Source organism: Amphiprion ocellaris, chromosome 16 (assembly GCF_022539595.1).
Source record: "Amphiprion ocellaris isolate individual 3 ecotype Okinawa chromosome 16, ASM2253959v1, whole genome shotgun sequence".
NCBI classification, from domain to species: domain Eukaryota; kingdom Metazoa; phylum Chordata; class Actinopteri; family Pomacentridae; genus Amphiprion; species Amphiprion ocellaris.
Window position 1 is genome coordinate 6492039 of NC_072781.1, and position 17408 is coordinate 6509446.

Genomic DNA, 17408 nt, shown 5'->3' on the forward strand with positions numbered 1-17408 from the left:
TCTCTTAGATCACAGAGTAAATATACCTATAAATTAACTGTTGCATTTAATGGGCAGCATGGAGTTTGCTTGCTAATTAAAAGAAACAAAGAAAATAATGATGCCCTTTGTTACCAACTTCATGAAAGCAGCTAGGTGCAGAGCAATGTGGCTTATCAAAATTAAAGCTACCAAACTCTTTACAGGCACACCATGCTTTATGCACCAAACATTTTCCAGTACCTTTCCTTCATCTAGCTGCTGTCAGATGGTTTTCCTGTTTGACTGATGAGTCTCTTGACATGTAGATCACCATAAACACTGTCATTACTGTCATCAAGTTTGTTTCTCTTTCTTTTCAGCGTGTTTCAACCAAAACTATTTACATGTAATTTTTAATATTTCTAAATATCCCAAACAAATTTCAAATTTAGTCCGAGAGTGACTTAATGCATCTTGTTTAACAAAAATGTCCTGTGGTTCTCATAAATCTTAAAAAGTGAGAAAGTTTCCCTTTAAACGACTATTATCTCGGCCTATCTGACAAAAATACCTTTTTAATACTTATATGATTAAGTGAAGAAACTGAAAGAATCATTACTTTATGTCAGTAAGTAATGCAAGTATACTGGACAACAGCTGCATATTTATTTTAATGGTTTACAGCATCCTCATTGTCATTTTTTGTTGATGCTCAAAAGTCCCACGGATGTGAAAAAGACTTAGCATAACAACACTTTACTGCTTAAGTGAGTGATTTTGATTTAACTATGTTTGTTTTCCATTGAAAGCTGCAGCAATGTGAACATTTATCTCTCATTGCCAAGTTTACTACTAGTTCTAGTCATGCACACATCCCACATTGCACATTTCAGCTGATACCGTTGTCCTCAAGGGTTCTTAATAGGCACAAATTATAGTCTAAGTTAGTGCTTATTAAGGGCTTTTGTTTGCAAAGAGTGTGATAATGAATTTGGAGACATTGGCCAAATCACAGATGTTAAACCCTGCCTTTGTCTCACTGCTGTGTAGGTTTGTTGTTTCAGCATAAATACACTAATTATAGTGTGCCCATTTATTTGTGTTTACCTTTAAAGTCTGTAATACCCCTCCCAGACAGCAGAGGGCAGAATAAACTCACCCGAGCCATGAAGTCCACAGCAGCCCCCCTGTTCAGCAAAAGCGTGGCCACGTTAATGTTGCCATAATGTGCTGCGATGTGGAGGGGCGTGAAGCCACTCTGAGGATGGAACGAACCCGACAGCACACACAAGGAAAGAGACAAACACACATTATGTTACAACAAGTGAATCACATCATTCATGGCAAGTGAAAATCTTAGGCTTTATAGCATTCTACAGACCTATGGTTGAAGTACAGTCACACTCCATCAGACATGGACACACTCTACTGTACACAGTTACACTAACATCTGACTTTTCTAACAGCAGTAGAAAAAGTCTTTTTACTGAAGCATCAAACATGGGGCCAACTAGAGGGATTCTATGCACTTATATGTATCATCCTTAAAATAACACCACTTATGCAGGCCTTAGTGTCCATTTAGACAGATGTCATTTAGAGGTTACTGTAAATCTATTTGATCTTAGTCACAACATCCTGCTGCTTTTAGTGTGCAAAAAAATGGCCTGCAAATGGACCTAATGTCCATTTGCTAACATCTTAAATGAGACTAATTTCCTGGCAAAATCCCTGGCTTACTGAGCAACAGCTGTCCAAGCAACAAAAGGACACTGGAAACAATCTGTCCGATGGATGAGAGAGTCTCACATTAAGCTATTTAATCACTGGAATCCCAATTTCAAATAAGCAAAAATCAAGAGGGAAGCAGGTGCTTCAGCTATGTGAATCCACTCAGCTGGTATCTAGTGTCCAAACTCAAACGCACTAGAAGTATCAACCATTTTAAATCATATTACAAAAGCAAATTTACCAAAAATGTTAATAAACTATAAAATCTGCCTTTTTGTACTCAATCTGTGGATGTATAGAAGATCATTCTAATCCACAATAACTTTCTTCCATCTTTACATTTATGTACGATGCAAATCTGTTTCCCACAATGCAAAAGTCTCAAATCAACAAAACCATTTTTGGATGAATCATACCAAATAACTGGCAAGCCTGCCAAAAAGCCAGAACCAGTGCCAACCAAAACAGGCACACACTGAAGGTGGCCACCTGGCTTTGGTGTGACGAAGGGGCCCTTGTTTTTACAGAAGCAGTGTCATGTTAACGCGTTGCTTTGGTCCCATGCAAAATGCTTTAGGTGCAAGGGTTGGTTGAGGATTAGAAGTAGTAAAAACCAATGAAGGGTACACTAGTAAACAAAGTAGACTAACTGTCTGTTGCTAGAAGGCTGGGCTCCTTTACAGCTTAACAGGAACTGGATTGCCATGCAGGTTATGGACAAATTGTTGCTTTTTGATGAATGATAACCACCTTTCATGCCAACACTGGTTATCATGTTAATCAGTTTCATGGAAGGACTGCGTCAGGACATATTAAGACAACATTTTGTCAACAGTCACAAAGAATTAGCCAAAAATAGGAAACATAAGCTTTGGACACCATGAAACCATTAGAATCAAGGACAACCTTGATACCCAAGCCTCCAGCCTCAGGATTTACTACATAGTATTAGTGGAACATGCGCTATTGCTCTGATTTAGTCAAGGACTACAGATATTCACTAACATTAATGAAGCGATGAAGAGGAGAAGGACAGGACTGAGCTAAAATGGAACAAAGGGAAGTGACAAAGGGCTGCAGAGACACTACTGCATCAAGTCAGGGGCACTGAAGTGATTGTTGTTGGTTTTTTTCAAAGTTCTCATGAACTGCAATGGAGAGACTACATAATGTACAGAGTAGAGGTGTACCTCTGTTGTTCTATTCACCATCATCTACAGAGTCAGCCAAGAGAGGAGAGAATGAGCAGTTAGTGAGAAAAAAAAAGCAGAAAAGGCCCTCCACTGATGTAAAGTGGAGGAGCAGAGAGGGGAGGACGGAGCTCAGTACAAAATTATTTATGACAGAGAAGTCTGAGACACAAAATCAGTGTCGTTACTTAAGATTTAGTTTCAGATGTTCTCAAATAATAACATTTTCTTATACGATCATGCGGTGCAAACACAAATTCTTGTGTCTGCAATCCAACATGTCCAGTTGTTCATGTACATCTGCTCCTTTCCCCTTTCTGCAAAAAAAGAGCACCGAAAACAAACTCAAACAAGGAAAAAGGAGAGAAAACGCAGCAAAAAACAAGAACCTACAGAAAATCAAAGTCATCAATAGTGAAAGAAAACAACAAAAACAATCAAAGAATCAAAGAGATAATTTTAGAAAGAACAAAGCAACCAAGTGAAGCTCCATCATCCCAGACAGACTACATCTGTGTCGTCGCTCACCTTGGACTCAACGTCCGCATTGTGGTCGTTCTGTAGGAGCAGGGCCGCGGCCTTGGTGTCGTCCTTGCGTGCAGCGATGTGCAGGGCAGGCAGGCGTACCTTGCCCTTTGTATCGTTCTCCAGTAGCAAGGAGACCACCTGGTCATGGCCCTGCTGGAGGGCCACCGCCAGAGGGGTGAAGCCATCCTGCATACGAGGGGAGAGAACGGTCAGAGCTGCTGAATTGCGGCTATAATGCGTTACTGGTAATGGAACTGATACAGGATGGTAGTTGTGACGGGGTGGATGATATAAGCGGGTTATGAGCAGGTTATGGTGCTTGAATATTACATTTTGCTGCAGGGATAGAGAAAAGCAATGCAAGACCTAAAAATCCAATAGAAGTTTAAAAGCAGTGCATAATGCAGGTGTTAATAATGATCCAGTGAATTCAGGATGCTCCATTTGTTTTAAGAGATAGATCCTGTTGCTAGCCTATAAGTAGTACTTTGATGATGAGATTTTTCATAAATGTCATGAAAAGTCTACTAAATAAAACTGAACCGATGGGAAATGTAATGAAAACAGTAATACGTCCTCATAAATCTGACAAAACTGCAAGCTATTTCCCAGAAACTAGTCAAAGATTACCTCACAACTGTATTTGGAGGTGACATGCATACAGATGGAGAAGTTACTGTACATTCTCTCTATATTCTCAAGCTTCCTTTCCATATAAGACACAAATATAAGTTACATAATGAGAGAGTGTGGCAGTAAAGGTTCACATCTGCTGTATCTCCCACACACTTTACCCTCATGATGCATAATTCAGCTGAAAGCTCCCCACCATACTGGTATGTTTCTGCATTCTGTATGTCTGAATATGTGTCTCAATATTCATATCTGCACAAACATATATCATTGTTTTCATGTGTGCAGATCTGTGTGTGTGCAAACTTATTCTACGTGCATGCATGTCTGATATTGCAACCCCATGTTCTACCATTTAGCCCACAGTTGTAAACCAGTAGGGTGTAGACTGGCTTGAGCATTGCATTAGCCCCATCAGCTCCCTCCATACGTGCACATGTTTGTGTATACGTGTGGTGACTGGTAAGTGTGAGTGTGTATGGGTTCCACAGGCTGAGCAACGTAAATCAGAGCAGTAACGGTGGCGGCAGCAGCAGCAGCCGTGGAGGAGAGGCAGCGGACCTCATCTGTGACCCGCTCAAGGTCACTCTGCCTCCACCACCATACACTACCAATCAATGAGGCCCTGCCTAGTCCCTCATGAAGAGATGGGGGGAGGGAGGGAGGGAAAAGGAGGAGGAGGAGGAGGAGGAGGAGGAGGAGGAGGAGGAGGAGGTGGCAAGACGAGAGAGGTGAAGAGAGCGAGTATGTGAGACAGAAAAGACGAGAAAAAGAGAGAAGGTGACGGAAAGGACAGAGAGATGGAGACACAGGCAGATGCAGAGCGAGTGGAGACAGGAGGATACAAGGAGGGAAGGGAAGGAAACAGAGGAGGAGATGAAGGTGGTTAGTACAACAGATGTAAAGACCACACAAGACTGAGGCAGAGAAAATGCACGGAGACATACATGTAATGGTAGAGACCGGTGGACACAGGACTGACACACTTGCACATAGAAACACACACACATACCCTCACCCACACCATAAGAAAAACACACACACACATCCAGTATACAGTACCTCAGTGGCCATACTCTGGCTTGCGCTGTTCTCCAAGAGGAATCGTACCACCTCCAGGTGATTTTCCTGGGCTGCCATGTACAGAGGGGTGAAGCCATTCTGCACACAACATGGACCAAAACACACCAACTTAACAACAATGATTCAACTTTGCAACCACTTACAATGTATACTTGATATGTTAAATTTGGTTTGATGTCCACAATAAATGTAATCTGACCCACATACCCAAATTTGTCATCCTGTAAATACTATAAAATGATGTCAGTGCAACTTATCAGCTTGGGTGTGATATGTTGAGGTAAAGTCTTATTGTAAAGATTTTAATGTGGCTGTTTCATCCCCAGTTGCTGTTTTCTGAGGTTTGATGGGACCAGAGAGAAAGCAGGTACTTGAAATCTCTCCTCTCACCTTGATCTGATAGAGTTAAATGTAAAACGCAAAGACAGCAGTTTGCTGGAGCGACAGAGGCCTAGTTGGCACGTTGCCAGATTCAGTAAGTGAAGATCTTTCCTCTGAGTGATTCCCTCAATGTCAGTGACTTCATGATACGGTATCGTCCAGGCAAACACGTGCATCACTGTAGTGTAATTACACCTCAGTTGTTCTAACAAGACCTCGCTGTCATTTTGACATTGGGTGAATGTACATGCGTGCATGCTGAGTGTATCCCACCTGGGATTGTGCGTTGACATTGGCTCCATTATTGACAAGCTCTTTGACGACTTCCGTCTGGCCAGCCAGTGAGGATATGTGCAGAGCAGTGTTTCCTTTCTGCATTACATGGAACAACCACAGGAATGTGTGTTAAGCTCTGCCCCAGCTGTCACTTTGCTTTGCTTGTGTGTGTGCAGGAGTGCGACTGGTTGCCACTATAGTCTGTATATATCCACGTCAGTATCCATGTGGCCCTCACACAAATCACATGTTTGTACCGCTGGCGTTCCAGCTCTGGCATCCTCCTGCTTGCACTGCCAACAATGTGTCACTTCCGATCCCCGAGTCCTACACATAAATGAGCTTCGGCCTGAAATACAACTACGGGAGGCTTTTTTCTGAACCTGTGCGGGTCCTTGTGAAGGCAGAGTCGACCCTCAGCATGTCTCCTGGCCATGTGATACTGGGATTTGCTCGTAGGCTTTTGCACAATAGTGATCAGTTACATGTACTGTATACTGTAGCAGAGAAATCAGATATGTGCCGGGAGACGAGGCAGACTAATAAAGCAACTGACAAGACTTTTATGTATGTAATGCATCTGAAAACAACAACTTGTGTATTTCACTGAGCCTAAAGTTTTTTCTGGAGTAGAAAAAAGGTCAGACTTACTCCACTATACTGTTAGATCATCTGTTGTTTGAAACACATAAACAGGCACTGTTAATATTTATTGGCTTGGTCACACAGTGTGATGTGTTTTTCCTTTGAAGACACAACGTCGGGGACATCAGTGCAGTTCTATTGTTTGAGAGCCTTTAAAAGTTTCAGCTTTGGCCTACAAACAGTGTTGATCCAAATCTATTGTAATTTGCAACAGACTGGCAACACAACCCTCGTGCTAAAGAGATGCTGACTGCAGTGTTTTGCAAGGCTAAACTTCTAAACACACACCACGGCAACTCATGTGCCCATATGTGCAAAGTGCTGCGCTCACTGGTAAGTTATTCCATTTGTTTTCCCAACAATATCTGCTCTTGCAAAACAATATCTGCTCGTGGCAGCAAAAACACAGTGACAGTTCTATAAATAGGCACTGTAAGCACTGGGATGAAGTGAGGGAAAGATCATGGTCTTGGTTAAACAAAAGACCAGCAGAATATTTTATAGCACAGGACACAGTGTGTTTACTTAATGAACATTTATCTTGTGGTGCTTTTTTCATTGGAAAAACTTTGATGATTATCTTTCCTTGGCTAAATAAATTAGCAGAAGACAAAAGTAATTTCTAGGAGACAAAGCTGCACCATGAATGTGTTTCAGGTCAGTGTGATCCAGTGTAATGGCACCACTACAGCTTAAAGGTGGAGTATGCAATTCTGGGGAAAGATTGTTGATATATGTATGTTTAGAAAGTTACCATGTGCATGATTTACTGCACAGGATATGCAGGAATATTGTTGTGTGGATCAGTCCCAGTCACTTTGTTTACTATTTCCAGAATCAGGGCTGTGAATTAACTGTATTTTTCAGCACATGCACACAGAATGGACAGCTAGTGGACTGCCAGGACATAGTTACTGAACTTCACAAAAAGCTTTTTAGATTAGAATCACATACTCCACCTTTAAACCAATAAAATCAACTATGGTATTTCTGATTCTCTAAAACTGCAGTTAAATCTTCATAATCCAGTAAAACAACACAAAACACATCATCCACAATTCCAACACCTCTCTGACAGTCTCGACATTGCAAGCTTCGCAAGGGTGGTGTTTGTTACAGAGCTGCTGAGGGGCTAATGAACCGAGGACAAGGCCTCTTGTTTAATTCTCCCACAACAAGAGCAGCGCAACGTTAGAGGGGCGGATACACAATTAACTCCAGTACCAAACGGCCACACAACCTAAATGAAACCCTCCGTGTTACTAAATCGAAGTATCCTCCATAGAACCGTCTCCACTGGCTGCTTGAAAAAAAAAACCCAAATTGATACACATTAAGATGCAGGCGGTGGATTCCCAAGATCTCAAACTAATCCCACAACATCCTCGGGGTCACGACAGAGAGAGATTTTAATTGGGGATATTTTCTCCTTGATCTTGAATATTTCATTGTGTCCTGTGTTTATGTCAGCACTCGGCGTATGGCCTGAAGCAGAGGGGGCTGAACCAGACGACTAAATGGGAGTGAAAGCCTTCTGGGCACAAATATGAATAATGTTTTCAATGGCTCGCCCTCTCAACTCCTTTTACCATCACAAGAAAGATGGAGGAGACCTTCCTTATTATATGATCTCATATTGTACAATACATAAAACATAACACTCCTGCTGCTTCTACCAGCCTTGTCCTCTATTGCATACATTTCCAACTAGTACATTACACTTTTTGCTTCGTTCTTGCATACATTTCATTCTTTACTGCTTAATTCTCTCTCTAGCAATAACCACAGGCGTCATTAAATATTGATCGAGTATCAGACTCCAACAAAGGCTGCACGCTTAAAAGTAGTCATACTGTAGGTTCATGCTGTTAAATGGTCCTACAGAGCAGCAATGTTTAGTGCTGTATCCAAATATAGTGCAGTAACATCAGTGGGGCGTGATAGGTGACGGGGGTTTGCTTTACCTTTGTGGCTGCATCCACCGTCGCTCCGAGCTTCAGCAGCTCAGCAACAACCTCTACATGCCCCTCCTTTGAGGCCAGATGAAGAGCGTTCAGACCATTCTGAGGAGGAAACGCATTTTGAGGAGTTAATGAAGCTCAACTGTGATGATATACTATGAGAGAATGTTTAAATGTGCCCAATGGGTTAGTTAAAATCAATGAATATCTCATCTAGAAGGATGATAAAGCTTGTTAAAATAGATCAATATCGCAAAAACAGCTGATGAACACTACAGTGGAGGCATATTTATGTTTGCAGAGAAGATCCTAAGGAGGAGAGGCACTCACAGGAACATTGCAGTTTCTTCACAAGTGTCTCAGAAGACTCACCTGATTGCAAATGTTAATCTCAACCCCAGTCTTGAGGTAGTCAAGGACCTTTTCAAGGTTCCCTGCCCGGGCAGCTCGCAGGTAACTGGCATTACTATCAGACTGGAGAGCAGAAAACAAAAGAGAGCGAGAGAGAGAGAACAAGAAGCAGACAAGAGAAAGACAGAGAGAGGAGGTCAGTAAATCAAGCCAAGCACTAAACACTCAATTATCTTCATCACATAATCAAACTGTTAGTGTAAGGCACACAGGAGAAGAAAAGCACATGCGTCACTGTACCAGGTAGAACTCTGTCATAGTTTCTCAGACATCAAAAAGCATCTTAATAGGGGTAAAAACAAAGCCAATATCCACAAATACAGTAGGTCCATTGTCACAGTAAAATCCGCTGGTGTTTCATATCAGGAGAACACAAACATCTCTAAAAGTAAATCCATGAGAAAGCCAACAGAGCCACAGCTTATCATCCCAACAATTTATCCTCAGTCCTCCATCAGATCCCACCAGACTGTTGTTTGAGCTTTTAAAATCCAAACGTCTGTGATTCCCCAGCGTAGGAAGTTCAGTGACCGGGTGGTCCTTACAGCTGCCACAGAGACCTCCTCTCTTCCTCAGAGATCGCTCCTGTGTCCACCAGCAAAGCAGCTGGGAGTCTGTGTCGTACGCTGCTATGAGAAGCCGAGCATCCTCTGTTCTGCTTGGCTGTCCTTTATTTCACTACAGAAATAGGGCTTTGCACACCAGAATAAAATGATGAGGGAAGCATGTTTTCTCCCCTATAACAAATGTGGTGAGCATGTGTGCATATGAGAGAGAGAGAGATCAACAGAAGGATGAGAGGAAAAGAAAAAGAGATGGAGAAAGCTAGAAAGAGTGAAGAAGAGCAGGAGGGAGTGCTTCTTTTCTGTCTTCATGTTAGCTCCTAGGACATTTGGTTTGACATGAAATGACACACAGCAAACTCTGCACATTTTGTCTTTCTTCCTCGCAGCAGCAGCAGCTTTGCAAAAAGCATTTTGTAAAACTCAGCACTGGAGCCGCCGAGAGCAGGAGTGCAGGAGAAGCTGTGTTGTGCTACTTCATAGCAGAGGCTCAAAAATCAAATTCCCCTGAATTATCAAAAGCCCAGACCTGCTAAATTTAGCCTCGTGTCCAGAGACACTTAGGATAAACTCAGCAGGGGCAAACGGTACGAGCGGTTATCCAACATTGTATTCTCCACCTCCCCCCTCCGCCGTGGTTCCAGAAATAACTCTGACGAGCATAGAGGGATCTGACCCAATGCCAAAATGTGAGGGAACAAGACATCCAGAATCAGATTGTTCCACTGATAGTCTGCATGAAGCTATGAGAGGAAAATATTTGTGTCTGTGTGTGCTCATGCACGCATGTGTAGACAAACAAACTAACAGCAAATGAAGCAGTGCTAACTGGAAACCGAGTCATTTCCTGATTACCACAGACCATTAAGCTATATGTCTGCAGCCAGTCATCTCACATCTAGAAGTTTCTCCTTATCTTCAACCTCCGGAGGATTGCTAGATAGCACTGAACCACTAATGATATCTCTGCCCCAGTGGCCTTGAGAAAACTCATGGCTGAAAGTGAGATACTGGGACAGAGGCTGAACCAGCACCGAGCAACAAAACTGAACCACTGGCCAAGAGCAAGTACAGAAAATAGATAAGATGCACATGCAGAAGAGGTATTATAAATGTTTAAAAAGATAAACATCATAAAAACATGTGATTTTTACACGCTAGACAACATATCATGAGCAAAATAAGCAGCCATGTCTGAGCGGTTCCGCCTTAAAACTGCAGACTGGTGACACACATTCAGACTATTAGGGTTTCATACATAACAAACCTAAGAAACCAGTCTCCTCAGCTTGCCATTGTATGCACAGAGTCGTTTTACAGTGTTTGAGCAGGTGTGTGACTGCAATAGGGGAGAGGTGAGGTGAGATAGAGGCATTGACTTAATAGATCTACACATTCTACAGGAAGCAATAGTGTAGAGTTACATCTAAGCCACTTTAAAGCAGGGAGGGATTATCTTCCTGGTTAAAAACATCATTCTAAATACGTACTTTGATACATAGAGGTGAGTTTTAAGGGGTTTAATCACCGTTTGGAGAGCGATTTTAAGATTATTTCTTAAGGCTGACACTTCATGCAAGTCCGTGAGTGAGAGTTTCTGGTAGCAGCTATGAACAAATCATTAATATTGGCTGCTGCACTGTAAATGGAAATAGGCCACTGGCTGTGAAAACTTGTAAACATCCAACGCATCCAATGCCCTGAATCTTCTGCTGACATACTCCAAGAAATTTTAGAAATAGTATAGCAGCCCAACTGAACACGACAAAAAAAAAAGCAGCTTTAATACAACTAGTTAAGAGCAGTGGAGTCTACATTTTAAATACTGAGGTCTTCTGCTGGTTAGTCAGGGATATCAAGAGTCCTTCATGATGACATCTTAGAAACACTTTGGCTTCCATCCAGTACAACCACAGCCAGCAGGCAGCTCTCCTCCAACTCTCTGTCATCACAGTGGTCCACCTCAACACTGTCACTGAAGCACTGAAGTCCCTGCACTTTATCTGTGATACTGTAACACCTCTGAATGCTGCTTTATGTCCACATGTTGTATGTTATCAACCTGATACACAACTGGAATGAAAACAATGCCAGTGTCTAGTGAGAAGGAAAAAATATTTGAACAAGATCATGGAATTATTCTACCAAAAGAAACACATTTAAATAGACACCGCATCCCTTTACTGCTCTTCTCCTTTTCCTTTGGTTTTAATTTAACAATTTCACAGGTCAGTTGCGAAATCTGTCAACGACAAGAAAGAAAAAAAATCTAACCTCTAGAAAAATCTATTGTTTTGAAAAAGCGTATTCATAAGATAAAGCTCTATTCAAGCAAGTCCAGTTTTATGGTTGTATCTAGCTTCAAAATTATTATTCTAGAACTTGCTCAAACTCTAATAGTAGTACTGGACTCCTTTCTTCTTTCTTTTTTAATGTGCATTTTAAGGTTACAGTTATTTTTTCAGTATTATTTTTTTGTATGTACGTGGGTCAACATTTGTTCAATTCAATTCAGTTTTATTTATATAGTGTAAATTCCCAACATGTTTCATTTCACGACGCTTAGAATAATAAGGTACAGACCTTATGAATTACTCCACCTTCAATATGAATCTAATATTTCACTCTTATATGTCCTTGCTTCTTTATTAGTTATTTAAGTCAGAGTCTCCACATAATACATACATCATTTGTGCAGTATGTGTTTGTGAGCACGTCTGACTGACTGGTAAACACCCCAACAGTTGCTCTGCATCTTATATAACTGGCATGCATATCCTTATAGTGAACTCCGGTGTGTGTCGCATGCTTTGTGTGACCCTCAAGCTTTGTTGAGTGTCACCAAATGCGTGACCACTATAAAACCTCTGACATGGGAAATGAAGGGTCACGTTGATGTGGGCAGGCAGAACGCATGGCATGTAAAAGCGATTTGCACCGTCAAATATTATGTAAGTAATCTCAAATACAGCGTTTTTAATCATTATTTCATAGGAAACCACTGGTTGGTTTGTACAGACGGATGTGGGAGCATATAAGAGGACAATAAAATATTAACACCCTTGCAGAAGCTCCTACAAACAATATGCACGTTCATGTTACAAATAGACAGAGTACGTGTCTAAAAATACGAAAGAGCACTTTGAAAGTTTCGATGATGGGTGCAGCTTTGCAATGGTCCTTTAAATATCGCACTGCGCTCTTTGCTTCTCCCGACAGATTAAGTAGTCTTCATCCACATCCACATCAATGCTCCTGTCAGTTTATCCCTTAATGCCTTCAGTGAAAACATGTGACCAACATGTCCAACCCTACATCCACCTCCCATCTACGTCCACCACGAGGGATCTTTGGAGTCTTTGTGAATGAAGTATTACACAGGATGGGCCACGAGATTAGTGAGAGAAATATCATTAAGCCTCCACAGATCAGAGGTTCAAAGAAAATGGGGCCATAAAGACTAGGTTAAGCCTGAAGGAAAGCATTAATCTAATGTTAGATAGAAAGGAGAGGGTGACCAAGAGAGAGATACAGAAATATGACACATGACTGAAAGCTGGAAGATCTGAAATTATACCATCGCTCCTACTTACAGTCTTAAAAAGTCAAATATGCAGCTAATTTCCGGGTGAGGTGCTGTAAAAATGATAATTAACCACCTCAGCTCTAATTAAAAACACCCTCTGGTCGCTGACTGGTGTCTGCAGATGCAGTCGAAAAGGGAGAATAAATAATAGCGAAGCCTTTGTGTTGCCATTTGAAGAGCTGTAGGTTCCATCACACAGTTTTCATAATGTAATAATCAGACTTTTAAATCAGAATCTTTGAAGATGAACCAACCGCTAATACTCAGTCTGCTACATTATGAGAAGGCAGCCCAGTACAGGATTTTTGAGGCAGAAATGAATAGTGAAGGTCTCAAATAGCCCCTAAATTTCCTTTTAATACTTCTTGGCTGGCCTACAGTATATGCTAATACAGATACAAGTGCAAGAAACTGAACTGGCCAATTTACTAATGTAATAATCGATGGAAAGCAGCTCTGTGCATTAGAACAAAAACTACTGAAAGTATGAACGTGGCCAATTAATTCCCAATTTCTGGTCTTTTTCCTTGTTGTTTCACTTGTTTTCCTTGTTCAAGTTGCGTCACAATTCAATAGAACATAAAAATTATAATTAGATTTCAAGTCGAGGGTGTTCTCACAATGGAAAAGTGCTGAAATAAAGTGTACTCATAAAAGACAGCATGCAGATAAAAGAAAGAAAAACACATCAACTGACACTTAAATGTTGTTGATTAATGCTATCGTCCAACAATGAACTGTACAAATGAAGATCTACTCACAGGTGCAGCTATGAAAATGCTGACATAGATCCAAAAAGACAGCCAGCTGTGTATTTTATTTTAACTCTACTCAAAATGAATTTGTAATGTAGTGTATACAGGCTGTATGTAGTTTGGTGTTAAGACAAGATATCTGTCACCATCTCAAAATAAGGCTGAGCAGACAGATTTTTTTGGCAGATCTTTTATTCTAGGTATGAAGATTCATGACATTTTTGAACTGCGGAGTGTTTGTTTTCACTCCTGCTGAATCTGTACTTGGCACTTTTTCTCCTCATGACATCAACACAGAGGTAGTCTGGATGGATAGAGGATATTTAGTTAGTATAAAGACTGATATCCCTGCCTGCCGGACTACAATGATGTCACTTTGGCACTCGGTACCAAGCTTAGAAACAAACAAGAAACTTGTGCAGCACTGCATCCATTCATAAGAGACAACACATAAATGTGTCCACATGCTTTTGGATGTTGTTCACTTACATGCAAATAAAAAATATTTACACACAAACACAGACACATGTTCATGTCATTGATGCAGGCTCTGTGTGAACTAAGGCAGCTTAGATGAGCAGCAGCAGTTGTATTGTTTCACTTTATCCCCAGCTCTCCTGACAGCACAAAACTCCCAGAGCTCCACCGCCCTGCGAGCACAAAGCCAGGGGCATCGCCACAACATCCACTGGTGCCAAAGAACCTCATCCAGGCACCCCCCACATCTATTTCTCTCAAACCGACAAAGTTCTCAAAGCTTCTGCCCTGCTCGGTCCATCGCAGAATCTTGACTTCTCTCTTTGTTTCATGGATAAACATAACAAATCTATTGATGAATTAATGCCTCTGTTTCACTGTCACATGCTCATACCAGAAAATCATTATCAGGCCTTTCAGAGATATGGATGCACAGCATGTTATTGGCAAAGCAGTGAATGATAATCTATAAGAGGGCACTTTGGAGCCCCCTCAGAAGTGCCACGTTCAAGTGGTACACTAGAGTATGTACAGTGCATCAACACCTGCTTCACAGCTTTCATGACTGTAAATATTGCATGCTGTTGCCCTTCGCCACATATTTCAGGAGCGTTGCAAAGAGGAGACAAGCGGCGTCCTAAAGCTCACTGGGAGGGATGATAGTGAGAGACGGAGTAATAAGTAAATAAATGAATGGATGACTTCCTGCTCCATGCATAAAAACGTTTAGAATAAATATTTTTTTTTCTCACGGCAACCACACTTGAAACAGCTCGACTGAGAAAAGCACTCAAGCTTCAGCTGAAGTGTCTCACATCTTCACTTTCTCTAATAGAGCCCACAGTTAATAGACATATAGCGTACATCCTGCCTCAGTGTATTAAAAGCTAAAGGTGAGGAATTTCTTACAGTGCAAACAAGCCTCACTGCATTTTAAAGGAGTAGTTTGACATGTAGGGAAATATACATTACTCATGTTTTGTGGAGAGTTAGATGGGAAAACCAAAGCCGTTTCCATGCAAAATATGAAGCTACAGCAAGAAGATGGTCAGCGTAGCATGGAATAAAGACAGGAAACATGGAGAAACAGCTAGCCTGACTCTGAGTTAGCACCTCTTGAACACGCATCACATAACTTGTTTGCAAATCACAATTTCAGAAGTGTTTTCTACAAAATTTCAAACTATTTTCTTGAAGGATGACAATAAAACAAGCTCAACATAAAAAACACATAATTCCAGTTTAGTCACTAAATGTGTACAGACAAAAATCCTGTCTGTTGTCGCCATGCAGGATTAAACACTCCCTCAATCACACACGCTTCAAGCCCTGTTTGCCTGACTGCAGCACATCAGCTGACTTTCCACGCTCACCCAAACTCCCATAGTGAAAGATGCAGGACCAGTTCATTCTAGTGGTTTGCTGCACCACTGAATTCACAACATCAGCCTCTGAGAGACTCAATAACGTCGTTCCCTAAGCCTACAAAACACAAAACTAATACAAAATATCATTAAAAATGCAAAAATGCGTGCCAATGTCAGCACTACTCACTTGAGTCAGAAAGACACCACCTTCCTCCACAGCCATGTTCACTTTCTTTCCCCTCTTTCTTTCTCTCCTCTGAATGACGAAGAGTGAAACCTGAGCTCTTTGGCAGCCAAGCAGCCAAACAGCCAACCAGTCATCTACTCAGTCAGTCAGTCAGTCAGTCAGTCCAGTTAGCTCTGCCCTCATGATCATCCATCATCCCATTCGGAAGAAAGAGCAAGGTGCCATTGGCTCAGGTATCAGAGTGGGGGGGGGGATAAAGGAAAGAAAATCGAGGCACACCAAGAAATGCTAACACTGGAGACAGTGGATATTGCAGCTCCTTCCGCTGTCTGGTCGATACGCTCCACATCAGACAGAGGGATGGAGGAAGGGGGAAAAAGTGAGTATGATCGGGGGGGAAATGAAGAGGATGTCGGGAGGTAAGGAAAGGAGAGGGGCGTCTATGTAGCTGCAGTGGGGAATAAACAAAACACTCGTAGTCTTTCACGCTGCAGAAAGGACACACGCCAAATCCCCTCTGCTGCCGCTCTCCCTCCCCATCCCCATCCCCTCCTCTGTGTCTTTTTTTTCTAAATGTGTCAACAAGGGTAAATCCCCGCCGCCTCATAGAAGCTGTCCCTTGCCCCAGAAAGCACCTTCCAACGGGGAGGGTGCAAGAGGAAAGAGTAACCCTGACTTACCATAATAGCCGAGGCTTCTCCCTCCCTCTCTGCCTCCTTCCTTTTCTTCCTCACCTTCATTTTCTCTCAGGGTGGGTGGGTGAGTGGATGGATGGGGTGGGGTGGGGGGGTGTCACTGTGATCTGGATATCCAAGGTTGGGTAGGCGAGCGGGGAGAGGGGCCAAACTGAAAATAGCAGCTGAAACAAATACTTTTGCTAAAATGCCACCCCCACCCTCCAGCCCCTGCATCAACCCTTGTTATCCCACCCACTCCACGGCTATCCCTCCCACTCATTCTCTCTGGTTCACTCTCCCTGCCTCCCACCATGTCTGCCAGCACACGGCTCTTTATTGTCATCCTGCTTATCAGCTCTTCTTTTTTCTCGCCCCCTAACAAAGACCACTGTTTGGCTGGGCTCTACCTGCTTGCGTGGAATCAGCCAGTTTGGGGGGGATCTGAATGCAATGCATGGGAGCTGGCAGCAGTGATTCTGCACAGTGTTGGAGGCGGGGAATGAGTCCAATAACTGCAGAGAACAATAACACCAGACGCTATTTTGGGGCAAGTGTAACCACCCCCCAACAACCATCAATGGGGACACTTAAACAGAGGATTAGGGGCTTTTCCTGTAGTATTAGGGACACCCTCTGTCTTTCCACCTCTCACCCCACAGTCAGCTGAGCGGGAGAAGGGGGAATGACGAGCTCACCCCCACTGCTTTCTCCCCACAAATCCAGCCCATAGCTTAAACCCCAACACAGTAAGATGGTACACTTGCTGCAGTACTGGAAAAATGCACATACAGAGCTGCATCTGATCGCTATCTGTGCGAGCTGCAGGGAAAAGACAGGTGAGGTTAAGCGTAACATGTAGCAGCCATGTTATACGTTTTATCGTGGGTTATTACACCTGTGGGTGGCATAAAATCTGATTATATATCCTGGAGGACCACCCACAACTGCTGCTAAGTGTTCGCAAGGCGTTTATTTACATGTTTAAAGAGCTAAATG

The 17408-nt window shown here is 42.3% G+C and overlaps 1 protein-coding gene across 41 annotated transcripts in view; it reads right to left on the minus strand.

The window, feature by feature from the left end:
• ank3a (ankyrin 3a) overlaps nt 1–17408 on the minus strand; it is a 135730-nt gene that overhangs the window by 62331 nt on the left and 55991 nt on the right. For 31 of the 41 annotated variants that reach the window (XM_055018624.1, XM_055018623.1, XM_055018630.1 and 28 more), the window contains 7 exons: nt 8762–8863; nt 8393–8491; nt 5781–5879; nt 5106–5204; nt 3411–3596; nt 2883–2906; nt 1121–1219 (listed from right to left, as the gene is read on the minus strand). In XM_055018624.1, the coding sequence (XP_054874599.1) occupies nt 1121–1219; nt 2883–2906; nt 3411–3596; nt 5106–5204; nt 5781–5879; nt 8393–8491; nt 8762–8863 (708 nt within the window). Of the gene's footprint in view, nt 1–1120; nt 1220–2882; nt 2907–3410; nt 3597–5105; nt 5205–5780; nt 5880–8392; nt 8492–8761; nt 8864–9040; nt 9320–15735; nt 16149–16415; nt 16537–17408 lie in introns of those variants that run through there. The other 10 variants (XM_055018632.1, XM_055018627.1, XM_055018622.1 and 7 more) reach the window with 4 other exon arrangements.